Genomic DNA, 16,560 nt, shown 5'->3' with positions numbered 1-16,560 from the left:
TATAGCCAGCTCATACTACATTCTTTTTCATGCTAACATTGCTCTTTAGTTCCAATCAACCTGATTCACTCATGCTCATTATGTGAACAAGCTAAGTTTATTACTTAGTCTCCTCCCATTAAACAAATTCTTCAGTTCCCAACATCTGCTTGCCTCACTGAGTCTCTTCTCACTTGACATCCTTGTTTACACAGTTGGAAGCCTCACAAAAGCTTGTGCAATGTCACTAAATGTTCATACTGAGGAGCTCTTCCCAGCTCATCCTCTCAGGTCTGGCTGCTTCTTTTTATTCTCAATTTGTGGGCTTCCAATTTATAGCAATGCTTTTGCCCACCACTTTGCACACTATGCCTACTGGAGCGCATCCCCCTTCTGCTACTGCCATCAGACTCCACAGTTGTTACCGACACAGACAGCTTCAGAAACTGCAGCCCATCTGCACGTCTCTTTTGTCCAGGAGTACTCCCAAACACTCGGAGCATATGCAGGACCAGCTTCTGAATGCACCTGCAACACCTTCTTGCAACACCTCCCATTTGCTGGTTTGGTCCTGAAGATTTTTGGTTCCTTTCCTTCCTCAACAGCGTCTCACAGAACCAGAGAAACATCAGGCCAGCTCAGCACACCTGCTTTTCACCTCGCTAAAGTTTTATTTCTGACACCTTTGAATGTGGTCATTCTGTTAAAATCTATTATTTCCTGCCTTAAATCAAGACACAGCAGCTTGTGTTTCTCTGGCCAGACTGTGCCCAGGTTGCTCTGAGGGAAGCATCAGTACTGAAGTTGAGTGCAGCAGTCCTTCTCCCAGTTCTGGGGCACTAAGCTGTCCAAATGCTGCTGTTGCTGCAGGTGACACTGCTTCTGCCCCTGTGCAACCCCTTGTCTCTCTTCCCTTTATCAGGGCTCCAAAGGATTTAATTCCCAGCTTGCAGAAAGCAGTCCTGGGGCAGGAAAGGTGGAGCACATGGAGCTGTTACCATTCTCATGCCATTTACATGGCACTTCTGCATGGGGAAGTGCTGCCAAGTATTATTAGGTAATGTGGACCCAGCAATCAGGAGTGGAGGCTGGTGACCAGGTTTTTGTCACTGAGGCAGATGCCATTTACTTATTACTAGTTTCTGGCAGCAGTTTTTATTAGGAGCATGGATGAATAAAGGATGACAAGCAAAATACTACCTACTTATAACACTGCTTAAAAACCTATAATCTAAAAGGAATAAAATTGTTTTTTAAACTTCTGAAACAAAGCAACTGCAAAATGATGCTTTATGTTCAGCAATTGTAAAAGCTTATCAGGTCAGACAACACTGGAAAGGAAATAAAGTTAAGCTTACTTTTGTCAGAGGAATAGAACTTGTTTTGCCTGACAAATCTGTAACATAATCAGTTTAAGTCACAGGAGTCAGTAATGATTTGCATTGTTATGTAGAATATTTCTTGCAGTATGGATCACCAAATCTACATTCCACAGGTGCTGATATTTTATGTAGTTTTCAGGCAAAACTGTTTTTTTTTTTTTCTTTTTCCTTTTTTAAAAAACGATCTAGACTGTTCTTGCAGCCGCTGTTCTTCCTAGGCAATACTTGGTATTCATGGCACACGGTTTAAAAATTTTTCAACTTCAAGCCAACACCAACCGTGCCACAGGAAAGAACTGCATGCTGTCAAACTCACCCGATCCAGCTTGCTTACAGCCAGCAGAACCATGCTTGCAGTATCACAACACAGCATGCCCTCACAAGAGTAACAGTACAGCAAGCAACAGGTTCAGGAGACTGCAAGAAAGAATTTGCACCTTGTTTACACAAAAAATAGTAGCATCTCTCTGGTGGTTTGTATCACTCTGCATTATTTCCAGTCTTACCATTTAAAAATACATGCAAATGGCTTCAGAATCTTTGTTAAATCTTTCCTTGAACTGTAAATATCTCAGTAAAAATGTTGAACAGAGCTTTTAGTGATTGATGAGCATGGAGGAAAAAAAAAAAATATGCTCATGCCTAGGATGCAACAGAAAGTGACCCCACTGTACTCCAAGTTAAAAATAGATAGCTAAGTTGAACTCCATAAAGACATGTTTTAATAAATTAACATTTATTGAAAATATGACATTAGCCTTTATTTTGCTGATTTGCCTGAGTGCAAAATTAAGCTATTTAACATGTAAATTGTAGTAATAGAACTGCAAGCAGTTTCATGAAATGAAAGACCAAATACACTTAAAATACAATCAGACTCTTTAATCTGGTGGATAAGGAAGAGTAGGACAGAAGGGAAAAATCTGTTTTAGGGTCTGATACACAACCTGTCTTGTTTTAACACATGTATGTTATTAAAAGTCACTGTTTAGCAGTATAACATGCATCTAAAAATTGACAATGTGGGACACCATCCATTAAATATACTGCTCAAGAATATTGGACAAGAATCATTAGGGATGGGAAAAGGATTAAAATAAGAAGCACCAGGGCTCCACGGCCCTCCTAGAATGAGAGGTTTTGCAGGGAGAGTGTACTGCCATTTGTTAGCACTGTACCACAACGTGCCCTAAGGACTAGCATTTGGTCCATTTTCCTGCATGTTTGCTGTAGCAATGCACTTCTTTGGAAAAGCAGCTGTCAAGGCTTCTCAAATGCAGAGTTCCTTCAGACACCCAGCTTATTGGCCTGCGTGAGGACAACTTTCAGAACCGGCATGAAAGCAGAAGTCTCACTGAAGTTGCTGGTGCTGACTATGTGTGTGTGGATGTTCAGTCCTTCATGGTAGTTGCGGGTTTCGATGCTCTTCACAATGTTGTGCAAACCACTAACGATGGTAGGAGAGAGCTGCAAGAATGCCAGGTAAGGCAGGTCAGCAGAAAGTAAAACCAGTTCATATGCTAGTGTTAGAAAAACAGAAATCTCAAGCATAATGTTTAGCCCTGAGGAAGGTGCGGCAATTAGTTCCTTTCTTTTAAAGACAGTCATCTTCAGAGGTGCACCACACTTGGAACAGTCCCCAAGAAGTCCAAGAGCAGAATTCAACCAGAGTGTACCTCCTCTGCAGTACTGCCAAGCCCTGCAAGCCTTCACTGCCAGCCCCTGGATGCAACTCTCTGAGACAGGAGACCTGCCATGACAGACTGGCATATGAAAAACCTACTGAGCTTTCAAGCTTTTGGGTAAAGTTAATTATTGAGTAAAGATGGCCTGACAATGATAGGATGTGATGGGTTTGTGTGGAGCCACTTGTGCTTGGTAACAGGAGGAGGGAGTTGCAGTGCTACCCCATTAAATACTTCCCAAAACTTCCCCCAGGCTCTGGGTTTGCACCCACCTCTGGCCCAGGCCAATCTGCCACCTCTGCCACCACTATTTAAAAAAGGAAATTTGTGGTGCATGAGGAGGTGGAAAGGAAAGGCAAGATGGAGATGGCCACACGGACCCTGCAGTCAGAGAAGGAGGAGCAATGCCAGATGGAAGAAATCCCCTGTAGCTCAAGACAAGAATACAGGCTGTGCCCCTGCAACTCATGGAGGACAATGGCAGGGCTAATAATTGCCAGCAGCTCCAAGAGGACCCTTAGGAGTGTTTTGGATACCAACCCAGAGGAGGCAGAGAGGAGCTGCAGCCCTCGAGGTGAACATACATCAAAGCAGCCCATGCAGGGATGCCCAGCCTGGGAGGCACCCTGTGCTGCAGCAGGGAGGACCAGTGAGGAGCCCACCTGCTAAGCAGTAGGAGCTATCAGGAAAGAACTGACTGAAACCCCCACTCCCTGCCCTCCAGAGCTGCCTGTGTGGGGGAGGGAGAGGGGAGGGGTGGTAGGGGAAGGGGATTTTAAAGGGCTGCTTGCACTTTTCATAATTTGCCATACTCTGTATTGCATTCAGTTGGGTTTTTTGTTATGTTTTTGGGTTTTATGTTTTTGGTTGTTGCTGAATTGCTTTATCCAGTTGGGTAGTATTGTATGTTTTGTCTGCGACCAAACAGCAATTGAGCTCTCCCTGTCCTTACGGCTTTCCCAAGGCTGATTGTGCTCCTTTGTTCCTGGATAGGCCTAAACCAGGTACTAAGAGATTTAAGCCCAGTCCTTTATTTTGCCACAGGCAAGGCTTTGAAAAAATTACTAGATCTTCAGAAGTACTTGCACATCTGCCTTTCAGTGAAGTCAGTGAGCCTTCAACATCTAAATCTTCTGGAGTTTTCCTTTTTGACCCTAAACTGTGTGTCTGACCTTCTTGCTGGGAGTAGAGAAGGAGGATCTTGCTGTGTTGGCTCATTCTGCCAGTAGCTGGAGCTGGAGACAGGGACCCTTCCCAATGCATTCACCTTAGTGCCTACTACAAGGAGTTCTGCTCTTTGGCTCCATATAGTCTCTACACAGCCCCAGAAAACTCATACATGACCTCAAAACACTTGTTAAGATCTGCACAGGCACTGAAGGCTCCAGCACTCTGCCTAGCTGTTTCTAGGAAATGCACAGAAAACTACAATAAAAGGGTCTGAATCATGCTTCCAAAGAAAGAAGCAGCACTTCCTAGATATTGCAGAGATCCACATCACCAACTAAGTTGTTGGCCACACTTGCAATATGGGAGGGAGGGGGGCAGGGCAGGGATCAGGAAGTAAAAGAGAACTTACTGTTTGTTCTCTAAGTTTGTCATACAGAAACTCCAAGCGCTTATTTGCATCATCTAGTTTCCTTTTGGTTTGCTGCAAGAGAAATAAATACAACACAGCAATTTTAAGAACACCACATTGATCTGATATGATTGCAAAGAGGTCCAGGCAGCACATGATATTCTTTTCTCAGCAACATTTTCCTAATACATCATTTGAGTTCTTTGCTCTGTACTTTTCTCTCCTGATTTTGCTAGGAAAGACCATATGATGTGACTGTAGTTCTCCATATGTAACTGCTCTAGTTAGCTACATGGAAGAGTAAACTGGAGAGGTACATCTCAGAAGCTACTGGTGACTTGCAAAACCCACTGGTATACAGAATTCTGAGTTGCAGCAGGTATTCTTTTTCCTTCTATGTTTTACTGGCAAAGCTGGATATAGTTATTACTAGAATTCAGCATCCAGCAATACCAATGAGAGCTTAAAAGCACATCCAGTCATTGAAGTATAAGTATGTACAACTCAGTCATCGTTTATGGCACATCATAATTACATTTTTCATTATGTGACTAGTAAAGTGAAGGGTTTGTTTGCAAGTTTTTACTGTCAACAGAAAAACTGATAGCATAACCCAAACTGTCCTTGCAGATCCTTTTATTCATGATTTCATATAGGGTAAACTACCCATTGATGTGTCCAGAATTATTTTGCCACCAAAGTCTCTTAAAATAATCCCAACTATATTCCACCTGGAGTGCCACAGCAGCATTTTTATCCACTTTTTTTTTTAAAGCAAACAGCTACAGAAACTGAAGATTATAGTCCATAATAATAAACACTAATAAACGATCAAGGTTACAGTTATAGAAGCATGAAAAAAGAAGGTACTCAACAACAACTTCCTCCTAATTCAGTATGCATGTCAATCCATCTCCACTTGGGATAGTGCCATTTCCCCTGTCAACTGGAAACGTTTCCCTGGATTAAATAATTACCCAGAGAGAAAACAACAAAGTGTATGAGAATGCTCTAGCTCAGGGGTAAAGACAGACTAGTGGCTACCTGTTGTGCCTAGGGAAAGCCTTTTGGATGACAAAAGGCATAAAGAATGCAGCACATGGATCTCAAGCCATGAGATCCATGAGTGAAAAACACCGCAGCAGTAGCTGCCCAGGAACTGAGACAAGCAAGGAAAAAGTTCCCCAGAAGGAGCAGATAAGAAAGTGGCTCATTATTTTGGACTGGTTAACTCTCTCAGATACATGGCCTCAGAACATTAGTTTCAAAACCTGTGGAAATGTACACATGCTGCTTTCATTTTACAGATGGCCAACTAGGGCAGGGAGGAATAAATTGTGCTTATTGAACAGCAAGACATCTCTCCAGCCAAATGAAATTAGATGGAAGAATTGCCACCTGGTTGTTCTGCTCACTCTTTGCCTCCTGTTCCCATTTTCCCCTCCCAAATGTAACAACAGTAGTGTCTGTGTTCATTCTGACTATAACTGATGTACACAGGCAAGGGAGTGTGTCTCAGCTCACTCTTACTCTGCCTAATGCTTACTCTGCCTAAGGAAATCAGACAAATATAAAACAAGCAAAACACACTGGCAGACCAGGAAAGCAATTTCTGGGTACAGATGGGAACTGAATGTTTTTGCCTTCTTTGTGTGCCTGGGAGAGGGGGCACTATGAGGAAGAAAAGGTTAAAAGGTCTGTGCAGTATACAGCTTCTATTCCTGCACTCTGCAGCCTAACCTTTAAAGAAAGGATTTTGAAGCAACTGAGTGTTACTGAGCCTTATGCGGTCTGTCCAAAAGAAAGGTCTATGGCCTCAAAAAGCTTCTGTAAAAGAGTGTGTGGGCAGGTCTACCCTGAAACTGCTGGGCTGAGACTCACAGTAGAAAGGAGTACATAAATAGAAATGGTAAGTCTAAACTACAGAGCCAGCTGAAATTGTCCAATGGCTGCAAGACAAGTGACACTGAATGCTACCACAGAGGCCTCGGACAGCTCAGTTGCCAGTCACTGTAACAGGAGTGAGAGTCTGTGTTGCTGACCAAGTACATTTTGTGCACAAAGCCCTCTGCACACTGTCAGTCTGTCTTTTGTTATCCATGCTGCTGCAGGCATGAGCTGAACAGTTTGCATCTGGAATTTGGGGTAGCATGTCATTTACTGACTGTTGAAAATAAATGAGCAGCTTTGAGACAGATGGCTCCTTTAGAAAGTACTGACTGCCACAGGAAATGTTTTTCCTATCCAGCTCCAGTGGCTGTGTTCAAGTTCATAACCTTCCACTTCTCTGCTACCAGTTGTTTCCTTCTCAAATGAATTTGTTATCAGAAATCACAGATAAAAATCTGAGCCATGTATTCATTTACATGAGCCTCAGCTCAGAACTGCTGTAATTCCAGCTGCTTTCTGCTCTGTACTAAGAAGCACTTAAGCAAATGCACAGGGCATGCCTCCAGAGTGATCACGTGATGGAAGGAAGGACAGCTCTTTCTGAAAGTTTTAGATTTGTTAATAATCGACATCAAAACCTCAACTCTAACCAATGCCAAGCCTCCTTAGAAGAGAGCAGCATGAGGAGCTGCAACGGGTCAATTCTCTCCCCATAAACAGCATCACTATGTTCTACCTGTGCTGAGGGCTGTAAGAACCAGATTCAAAGACCAAGAACTGTGCTGTGCTCTGACACCAAACTGCCACATCCTATGAAGTCATTGCTTGTGTCTACTTGAAGCAGCCTTTAGAAGGAAAGAGCTATCTCAGGAGAGGCTGCGGTGGCTAGTGGTGCTGCAGGTACGAGCACATTCACCTCAACACAGGGGTACTCTGGGAACACCAGAGACCTACCGGATCAGAGGCAGACAGCAGGCACCTCTGGATAAGAGCTTCAAATGTAGTCTTCAGAATAAGGTGCTCCTCAGGGATGGGCTTCTTGGTAATCTTCTCTGTTGGCAGTGCCTGCACGTGCTGAGAAGCAGAGAGCAGGTAAGGCTTTTCCAGGTCACTGTGACCATACATTGTTTTCAACTAAATCAAGAAGAATTATTAGCCAGCTTGGAACAAATCCTATTTCTTCCCTGTGGGTGTGTGGAGGTGACATTTTCAGCATCTGCTGTTGCTCCCTCTGGACAGCTGTAAAACTGGAATGAGGCAGCTTATTGGTCCATACTGGCTAGAGTACTGCCTGCAAACAGGTAGTGTCTAAGTGGAGATTGCAACAGCAAAATGCCAGCATGGTGCTGCACATCTTTCAACTAAACACCCTGCAGTAGGCTTTGGTGGGACAACAAATGCCTGGCCACCAGGCTCCCAGTTGGCAAGGTTCTGCTAACGTACAAACCCAAAGACTGTAGTGCCAGGGCTCATTACCTGAATGGCGCTGCCGACTGGGGCCCCAGGGGCCCCTTCCATGCTGGGTTTGGAAGAGGTGGGCGGCCCAAGGCAGGGACCCAGGGGCTGGTGAGCAGGTGGGTAGCCACCCTGAAACATGGGCTGCCCCACAGGCAGCTGGGGAGGCTGGAAGCTGGATGCAGCTGTGGGTGCTGCCGGAGCCGGAGGCTGCTGCATCTGAGACTGTGGATCCACCAGTGGGTTCATGATGGGAGAGGTGATGGGAACAGGAGGCAGGAAGTTATCAGGGACCTAGGGAAAAAACAAACAGTGCTTTTGTGCTGTGGTGGCTGCTGAAGGCAGAGCACAGACACCCAGCCTCTCCAGACTTTCCCAATCCATCGCAACTGAATGCTCTGCTAAGCAGATCACTGAGCCCATAGTATACAGAAAAAACAGGGACAGGCAATACAGAACTGCACTCTGGCTAAACAAACCCATTCCTCTGGATGCAGCTGCACAGCAAGAAATGCCTTGGGGCAGTAATATTCTCCAGCATTTCCAGTCCTGTGTGCTCTGCCCGTTCTCCTGACTGCACAAGGCAGGAGCAACCTGTCCAGCCTACTCCTGGCCACAAGAGCTGAGTAGAGCCACCTCAAATCAGAGCCATTCTCCCTCTGCTAAGGGCACAAAACCAGAGGTTTGGCAGACCAGCACTAAAAGAAGAAGAGTTGCACTAATGAAAACTAATGCATATCTGTATCTGTTCCTTACTGTTGGGTCACTGTATTTAGATTTTTGCATCTCAGTTCGAAGGGTACAATTTTGACCATGTAGTACACAGGTCACAGCTACCAACCTGCACCAATAAAGCTTCTGAAAGCCTCTCAAGCCTCTCGGAAAAAAGTGTGCACTAAGGTTATGAACACATTTCAGATTCATCCTTGAGCATCTGTCAGTCTTTTACACCGGGGTGTTTCAGAAACATTTGGGAAAGAAACAACCAAGTGAGCTACTGGCCTCTGCTACTTATGATACAGGAACGAAAACAAAAGACAGAGACCCCATGGGAACGCACACATTCCTTTGGGAGTGCACAGAAAAGGGAAAGATTACAGAACTGTCAATACTACCCTTAATCAATTATGCCAGAATTAAGCTAGTGGTTTGGAACAAGAAGAAAGATACTTCCAATCCAGCAAAGTCAGTTACAAAAGCAATGAACTAGGCTGGTGGATAAGTTCTAAGGTGGGAAACAGTTGCAAGTTATCCTGTGGCTTGAAATGCCAGACAGTTTTCTGTTTTACAATAGCCTATGAGGTGAGTCATTTTATAATATCCTAAGCCATCCCTCAAACAGTGGACACAAGGGAAAACAGCCAGAGAAACATTCCTACAGAGGTTTGTTAAATACCCAGCAGGGAATGCAAACAAACACAACTTCTCATTTAGAAGGGAGCTAACCCTCAAGCCCTGCCTATGGCAGAAACTCTGTGACACACACAGAGCAGTAGCAGCTCCAAAGCCCTGTTTGCAGAATATGGCTTCTCAAGCTCTCAGGTTCAGCAGTTTTTCTGACAGCTTTTCCTCCTTCTACTTAAGAGCCTGAAGCCCCAAAAGGCAGCATGCCAGCTGCTGTGTGACAAACTTCCCAACACTGGCATAGTCAGGAGCACACAAAGCATCCCCAATCCAGCCTCCAAAAGCTTCTTAATCTTGAACTGCAGAGACCAAAACCCAAGGGGTGAAGGAGACTTCTACTTTCACCTTCACACAGACCTTATTTTCTCTGCTCAAACTTCCTTTTTCTCCCTACACTTTGCAACTCTCACTTCCCAAACACATCAGGCTCAGAGAGCAGCAGATGACACTGCTGTGGAGATACATAATACAGCAGCACCAGAGGATGAAAAGGCTCACTCTGCTTCGTGCCAAGTGTCTCTGGTTATTGTCTTGCTGCAATCAAACCTGTTTTACAAAATTACCTTATCTCCCATCATGAAAATTGTCTTACTCTCAGCAGATCTCTCAGGGTCAGACCCTTAATCCAGGACAAGTTGCTTTCAGTTCCAGTAAAGTCAGTTATCTGTAACAATTTGCACAGCCTCATATTTTTGCCTTAATATCTCCTGCAAAACTCATCTGCTTCATTGCAGATGAAAATAGTCTGAGGTATTTTCCTCTCTCAAACCAGGATCAATTTTGTTATTAACAACCACAACATTTAGCAAAAGCCACCATCTCTTTAGAGGTTTAAATATTTTGAGAGACAATGCATAATTGGAAAGGCAAAAATGTCATTTCTGCTCAGGAGGTGCAGTTTTTGTTTGCTACAAGCCCTTCTTTATCCTTCTCCCGCCAACAAGTTTCCCAGGCGCAGCTTAAGTTACTGCTTTCCAAGTTGCTGAGATAGGATTTCCTAGAATACCTTCTTCTTGGCAGCTCTGTTGAGGGTGGGAGGGTCATTCCAGCCATTCTGAGGCCCTGGGACAGAAAGAAAACAGAAACTGTAAGGACCTTGGAGGAGGGCAGTGATGTCTTCTTGACTTCAGCTGGGCTCCTCACCATGGTTTTATCATCCAGTGCTTGGCAGAGGTCACCTGCCTGCTTGTCTGCCCTTCCCTGGGGGCCAGAACAGCTTCTGTGCTAGTCAGAGCCTTCCAACACCCAAGCCATCAGACCCTTGAGGCTGTGCACCCACTGTGCAGGTTTGGTATCTTGACCAACTGTTCTCGAGTTTGACAGAGGTTGGTTACTTTTTTTTGTAATTAACCTTTTCTTCTCTTGCAGGAATAAACTTTTGAGCAGACATGCCTTTGAAAAGGCAGGTAGCTGTCTACCAATGCCCCAAACACAACTCTACTACACAGACAGTACGTATTAAAACAGCTTCAGTTAGCACTGCAAGTTTCTCCCAAGAAAGAAGAAATAAGAATTGGTTTTGAACTTCTTTTCCATGACCACCACAACATTATTATAAACACTAATCAGCAGAGAGATCAGAAAACACAGATGAATAAGAACATCAGTAAGCTGCATCCATCTTCTAACAGCTGTTGCTGTGATTACATACTGTGATGTATTTATACACAACAGTTAAGACCTGTTCCCCAGCAGCACAACAGAGAGGCATAAGAAGCAACAGCGTTAAACATTTCAGGATAGATTCACCCAGAGATGCAAAATAGTCACGAAACCATGTCAGGTTCCCCCTGCTAGCTACAGCATGTTTACGAGAGCGTTGTGTCCCAAAAGCAGAGTAGAGCTGTTGAAGCAAGATGGCAAAATCTAGCTTTTTGCACCAAGGTAAATTTGCTTCAAATTAGAAGCACAGAAAGATGCCTGAGCAGATTTGCTCTGGGTCTGGAGTGTTATTCTGTACCAAACCTTCTGCTCTTCCAAGAAAACACACTCCACACCAAGGCTCGTCTTAGTGCATTAGAAATAGTCCCCCAACTCATCACGGAGCATATGTAATCAGGACCACTGCATTGTATCTGAGCATCACTACAGCCCCACTGAGTGACTAGGATTGTGTGGAGCTACAAAATGCCAACAAAACCAAATCCCTACTCAATAGACTTTTTCACCAGGGTTTTCCACTTTGAAGATGGTGAATTCACCTTACATAGCCAAACTTAATGTCACTGCAGAGTTTGCTCAATTTATCTGAAATTTCATTTGCTCCTAAGCCTTTGTTAAACAATTCCTCATCCAGAGCATGTCAAAGGGGTGAATGAAAAACAATTTAAACCCCTTCCACACCTGCTTTCTCTTCAAACAAAGGCAGTGCCATCTCCTGACAGCTATGTGCCCCCAGAGACTTCTCTGTTCACCTCTATCCAGAAAATCCCAGGGTATTTCTGACATAGCAAGTCTTAACATCTGCAGTGCTGACAGTGATAACACATGAAGAAAATCTCCCAGACTGTTACCACCATCAGTTTCCTGGAATAATTTGCTTTAAAAACCCCAAAAGAACAGCATTTGTTTCTGTAGTTAAAAACTCCAGATACATTGTAATTAGAATTAATTAAGGAATTAAGAAACTATTTGATTACACTCTAATTGGCGAACAGCACTGCATTTAATATTGTTTGAAGAAGATATGCATTATTAATGTCTGCTCAATTAACTTAATGTAGTGGCTGTAATTATTTTCAGATTAGGTAGTACCTAGTTCACCTGTAAAGGGAGAGGGTTGGTCTTGAGTTGGTAGGCTTTCTGCAGAGAAAATGCAAAGAGAACTCAAAAAAGTTTTTCTTTGAAAATAATAAAACTCTTATTAGCAATTTAGTTTCAATAAGCACAAGAAGTCAGGAGAATAAACACTTAACCTAATTACAATGACAAGTAATTTCTCCAAATAACCTTGGGGAATTGTTTTTGTCTGCCTTCCCTGAAAATAGGTCTGTTGCTCTTTCCATGCAGTAAATAAATGTTTCTAGGTGTTTCTAACAAATATTGCAGAGCCCTGGACCATTTATCTCTCCTGGTATTCTTATGTTCTATTCCTACGTGCCAGTTGCAGACAACAGACCATTAAACTTAGCAACAGTCTTCTTACCATCATTTTACTATTTCAGAAATCAGTACCTGACATCAAGATGGATGTCAAGTATTTTCCCAATCAAGGCATGCTCTCAACTGCATCCGGCCCAGCAAAAAAACCAATTCTTTTCACACAGCAGCTGCACATTCATGTAAAGACACGTTACCTGCTCAGACTGAGCAACAAATCCAAGCGGCAAAACACAGTTAATAAGGCCTTTGCGATTTCAAAGAGAAGTGCTACGGATGAGGTAACTCTTGTCTCTAGGCTTGGTCTGGCGCACTTACTGTTCTGGTGCAAAGCCTTCCTTTAGCTTAGAATTGCTCTATCACAATTTCAAATAAATTCAAGTGCACCGGAACAGGCTGCCCAGGGAGGGTGTGGAGTCTCCTTCCTTGGAGGTCTTCAAGTCCCGCCTGGACACGTTCCTATGCAACCTGAACTAGGTGGACCTGCTTCTGCAGGGGGCTTGGACTAGATGATCTCTAAAGGTCCCTTCCAACCCCTACCATTCTATGATTCTATGACTCTGAAATTCCTTTGAAAGCAGGTTCGGAGATCTATCACAAAACAAAATGAGGTAGGTTGACAAGGAAATTTGGTTTTTTGTTTTTGGGGTTTTTTTTGGCTTACTGGAGCTTCAACCACAGCACATTAACATATGTGCATTTGCAAAAACCAGAAGGTATTTATAGAACTGATTCTTCATGTGCATGGCTGAGGAGCCTCCGTCCTTGGAGGTCTTCAAGTACTGGACATGTTCCTATGTGACCTGATCTAGGTGAACTTGCTTCTGCAAGAGGGTTGGACTAGATGATCTCTAAAGATCCCTTCTAACCCTACCATTCTATGATTCTATGATTTTTAAATCCAAGGCAGTTCAGAGGTTGGATGTCTTTCAAGACATCAAATTTGACATCTTTTGTCCTTCCTCCCTTACCCTCCTTTAAATGAATCATATCTGCAAAATGAAACGTAATATTCCCAGATTCCTGACCACACACAAAACCATACCACTTCAGAGCCAAGATTAGCATCACTATATGTCCTGCACTGGAACATTCAGAGTTACAGTCAAGATCTACTTCTGGCTGCAGATTTCTGTGGCTCTATAGGATCTCATACCAAGGCGTCCTTCCCTAAGCAATGCAGCTACTCTTGAAAATATTAAACACATACACTGTCATTTCTGCATTTATGGTGTTTATTTCCTTCTTGTTTCTGCAGCTAGAAGACAATCAAGTGTGCTCTTCAGATACCTCATGATTTTTGCATAGTTCTCCAGCTGCAGCATGCAGCTACCTGGCCCTGGCATCCCACCCTGCCCTGGACTGCATCTCTGCCTTTACTCCCAAGGCTGGCATTTGCCAGGAATCAGAGATGATGCTGAAGTTTGGGTTCCTGACATTTTGCACTGGCTGCCTTCTCACCACAGCCACTGGCAAAAACAAGCAGCACCAACAGCTCTTGGAAGGTTTCTATAAAAAGCTGAGTATGGCCAACTTTTAATTTTGAAAGGAAATCTGGCACGGCAATGTGGATAATGACTACTTCAATTCCTCTTAAAGTGACATAAGGCAAGATGTGTTAAGACTGTGTGGATTACACAAGGTTACAAATCAATCAGTATTGTCACAGCATTGTCCCTGATTTCAGTTGTCTGGAGTTCAGACCTTTGTTCGCTCTGAGTGTGCCACATGGACTATGTCACTTCACTGTTAATGCAAGAAACTTAGCAGACCTGGAGTGACAGACCTGCCAGTGACACAAGTAGTAAAATGGGTAAGAAAGAACAATTTTCTTGATCCTTGCATTTACTTGGTGTTGCAGAAGCTATGCCGTCTGCATTGTAGTGTGCTGCTTCACATCCCAGACCTAGAACCCTATCGAATACCTCTTTCTCTGTCCAATTTAGTAAGTCTTCTTGGCTTGTAGAGATACAAGTTTGACATGCTTCTTAACATGGGGCCAGGAGAGGTCACAGTACAGCATCTTCAAGAACAGAAGGATGCCAAATTTGTCTGCAGGATGGAGGTAAAAGGCCTCTTCTCCCCTTGTAGCCCTGCTGGCTGCTCTATGCCAGTCCTCTCTCTTTTTTGACAGAGCAAAAGAGTATTTCTTCCCAAAACACAATGCCACGATGCCAGCAAAGGTAATGCCATGAGAGCTGCGGGCTCTCAGCCTCATGGACACCAGGAGCACCATGGATACCAGGACACCATGGACACGTGGACACCCATAGGACTGCTGCTGCTGAGACAAAGGCAGTGTGCCTTTTCTGAGAGGGGGTCACAGTAGAGTCCCTAGGGCCTATGAGCAGACATAGCATCCCTGCAACGTTCCTTGAATCCTATCTTAATATTTCCTCCACTTCCAGCTTCCCAGATCTGGTCCTTGATTCTCCAAGCTGGACCACCTGGATGTGAGGTATGTTTATGCCCAGGTTTAGAAAAGGACCACTCCCTGCACAGTCTGATGTATGCGAAGCTGTTTCACAGGCTGTTAAGTGAAGAGACAGGTTTGTGGACACAAGTTAGGTCATCGTTCCACAACAAACAGCTATATCTTGGCAGTCACAGGGAGACGTTAAGCCCCAACCATGCCATGCTCAAACATGCTCTGATGTGTCAGCCACACACACAAGCTTTAATTAACATTTAGGAAAGAAACATGTGCAAAGCATTTCTAATGCACTCCTGATTATCCCTTAAGACATTCACAGCTACAGTAAATCCCATCACACTAAGTGGATAGAAAAAAAAAAATAATGGAAGTGAGCTTGTGCCACAGAAAATGCTGTTTGAATTAAACATGCTGCCAATTCTGGGCTTGAAATGCTGCTCACAAATCAGGGACCAACTATGTTTGCAAAACAGTTCGGTGGTAATTGGGATCATATTCTCTGCAGCAATTAGGAAAACTTGATCATTTTTTTATTTTATGCTCCAGCTACACAACAGCTTTTCACATCAGCCTCACAAGATTAAAACTGTGTCACCATCTGTCCTCAGTATACAACAGCCTCTTAACAAGACTTGTCCCCATCTCAGGCAAAAAGTTCAGTGCTTGTGGCAATGTTTGACTAGCAAGAGAAAGAGAATTGCTCGCACCTCTCAGCAAGTGCTCCCCACAGCAGTCTATGGCTGTATAATTGCTAGTTGCGCAGGGTAGGTGGTGTGTTTTAGAAATGCTTTGAATTGACCTCTAAGCAAAAGCAAACTTGGTACAGAGCATTCAACAAGGAGAAAGGGGCCCATTTTAACTGAGTGAGTAACAAAGAGAAACCATCCCTCTCCCTGCCTGCCCCTGTCCAAGCGCAGACCTGTTCTCTGGGATGCAGGGAGGTCAGTTGTTGCAGGCAGAGTACCTGTTGGTCCAGTAGGTAATGCATAAGCCACAGAAGTTGCTGGAGGTCCTGGCCTGCCATGCTGAAAAGATGCACCAGAAGGAGGAAGAGCGAAGGAAGGGACAGAGTTCAGGCTTGTTGGGGAGAGTTGAGGTTGGCCAGGGTACAGTGGGGAGGGCATGGAGTGGGAGAGGGCAGAGGACAGGTAGGGAGGGGTGATGTTAGGGGCAGGACTTGAGTAAGAGGCTGAAGCAGGGACAGCGACAGGTTGCTGAGGCTGATAAAGATCTGGTCCCCCTGTTCCACAAGAGTAGTGCTGTGTGGCCTGATACGCTACAAACGGAGAAAAAAACATATAGTCAGTGAAGTCATAACAAGATGAGCATCTGCCCCTGCTTCCTCCTTCTCTCTTCCTGCCCTTTCCCCCTAAAACCACTTACCTGCCCAGCTCTCACATCTCTGCCTGCACTTCAGCAGGACAGATAAAAACCATGGCCTGCCACTGGAAGCAGTGGGCCAGTGAAAGGACTGCCTTGGCTGTAAGGAAATTCTCCTGTCCAAAGCCACCATGCCACTTGGAGTGGGACTGGGGCACATGGATGCTGCTGCTCTGGTTGTTTACTGTACCACTGCAGTCCTCACAGTGCCTCTCAGGGAAGGGAAACTCCCATCCCCTATCCCAGATCTGCACAAAGGGAAACCCTAGACCA

At 44.3% G+C, this 16,560-nt stretch overlaps 1 protein-coding gene across 14 annotated transcripts in view; it reads right to left on the bottom strand.

The window, feature by feature from the left end:
- Positions 1 to 2,228: 2,228 nt before the first annotated feature.
- The window catches only part of SEC31A (SEC31 homolog A, COPII coat complex component), a 50,175-nt gene continuing 35,843 nt past the window's right edge, over positions 2,229 to 16,560 (bottom strand). For 5 of the 14 annotated variants that reach the window (XM_061992140.1, XM_061992145.1, XM_061992141.1 and 2 more), the window contains 7 exons: positions 15,827 to 16,183; positions 12,129 to 12,176; positions 10,381 to 10,436; positions 7,992 to 8,264; positions 7,470 to 7,589; positions 4,626 to 4,697; positions 2,229 to 2,828 (listed from right to left, as the gene is read on the bottom strand). In XM_061992140.1, coding sequence (XP_061848124.1) covers positions 2,649 to 2,828; positions 4,626 to 4,697; positions 7,470 to 7,589; positions 7,992 to 8,264; positions 10,381 to 10,436; positions 12,129 to 12,176; positions 15,827 to 16,183 — 1,106 coding nt within the window. In that variant the 3' untranslated portion in view covers positions 2,229 to 2,648. The remainder of the gene's footprint in view (positions 2,829 to 4,625; positions 4,698 to 7,469; positions 7,590 to 7,991; positions 8,265 to 10,380; positions 10,437 to 12,128; positions 12,177 to 15,826; positions 16,184 to 16,560) is intronic. The other 9 variants (XM_061992144.1, XM_061992151.1, XM_061992148.1 and 6 more) reach the window with 4 other exon arrangements.

The sequence above is a fragment of the Colius striatus genome, chromosome 3 (genome assembly GCF_028858725.1).
Source record: "Colius striatus isolate bColStr4 chromosome 3, bColStr4.1.hap1, whole genome shotgun sequence".
Lineage (NCBI taxonomy): Eukaryota > Metazoa > Chordata > Aves > Coliiformes > Coliidae > Colius > Colius striatus.
This window is presented reverse-complemented; position numbering and strand designations above follow the sequence as displayed.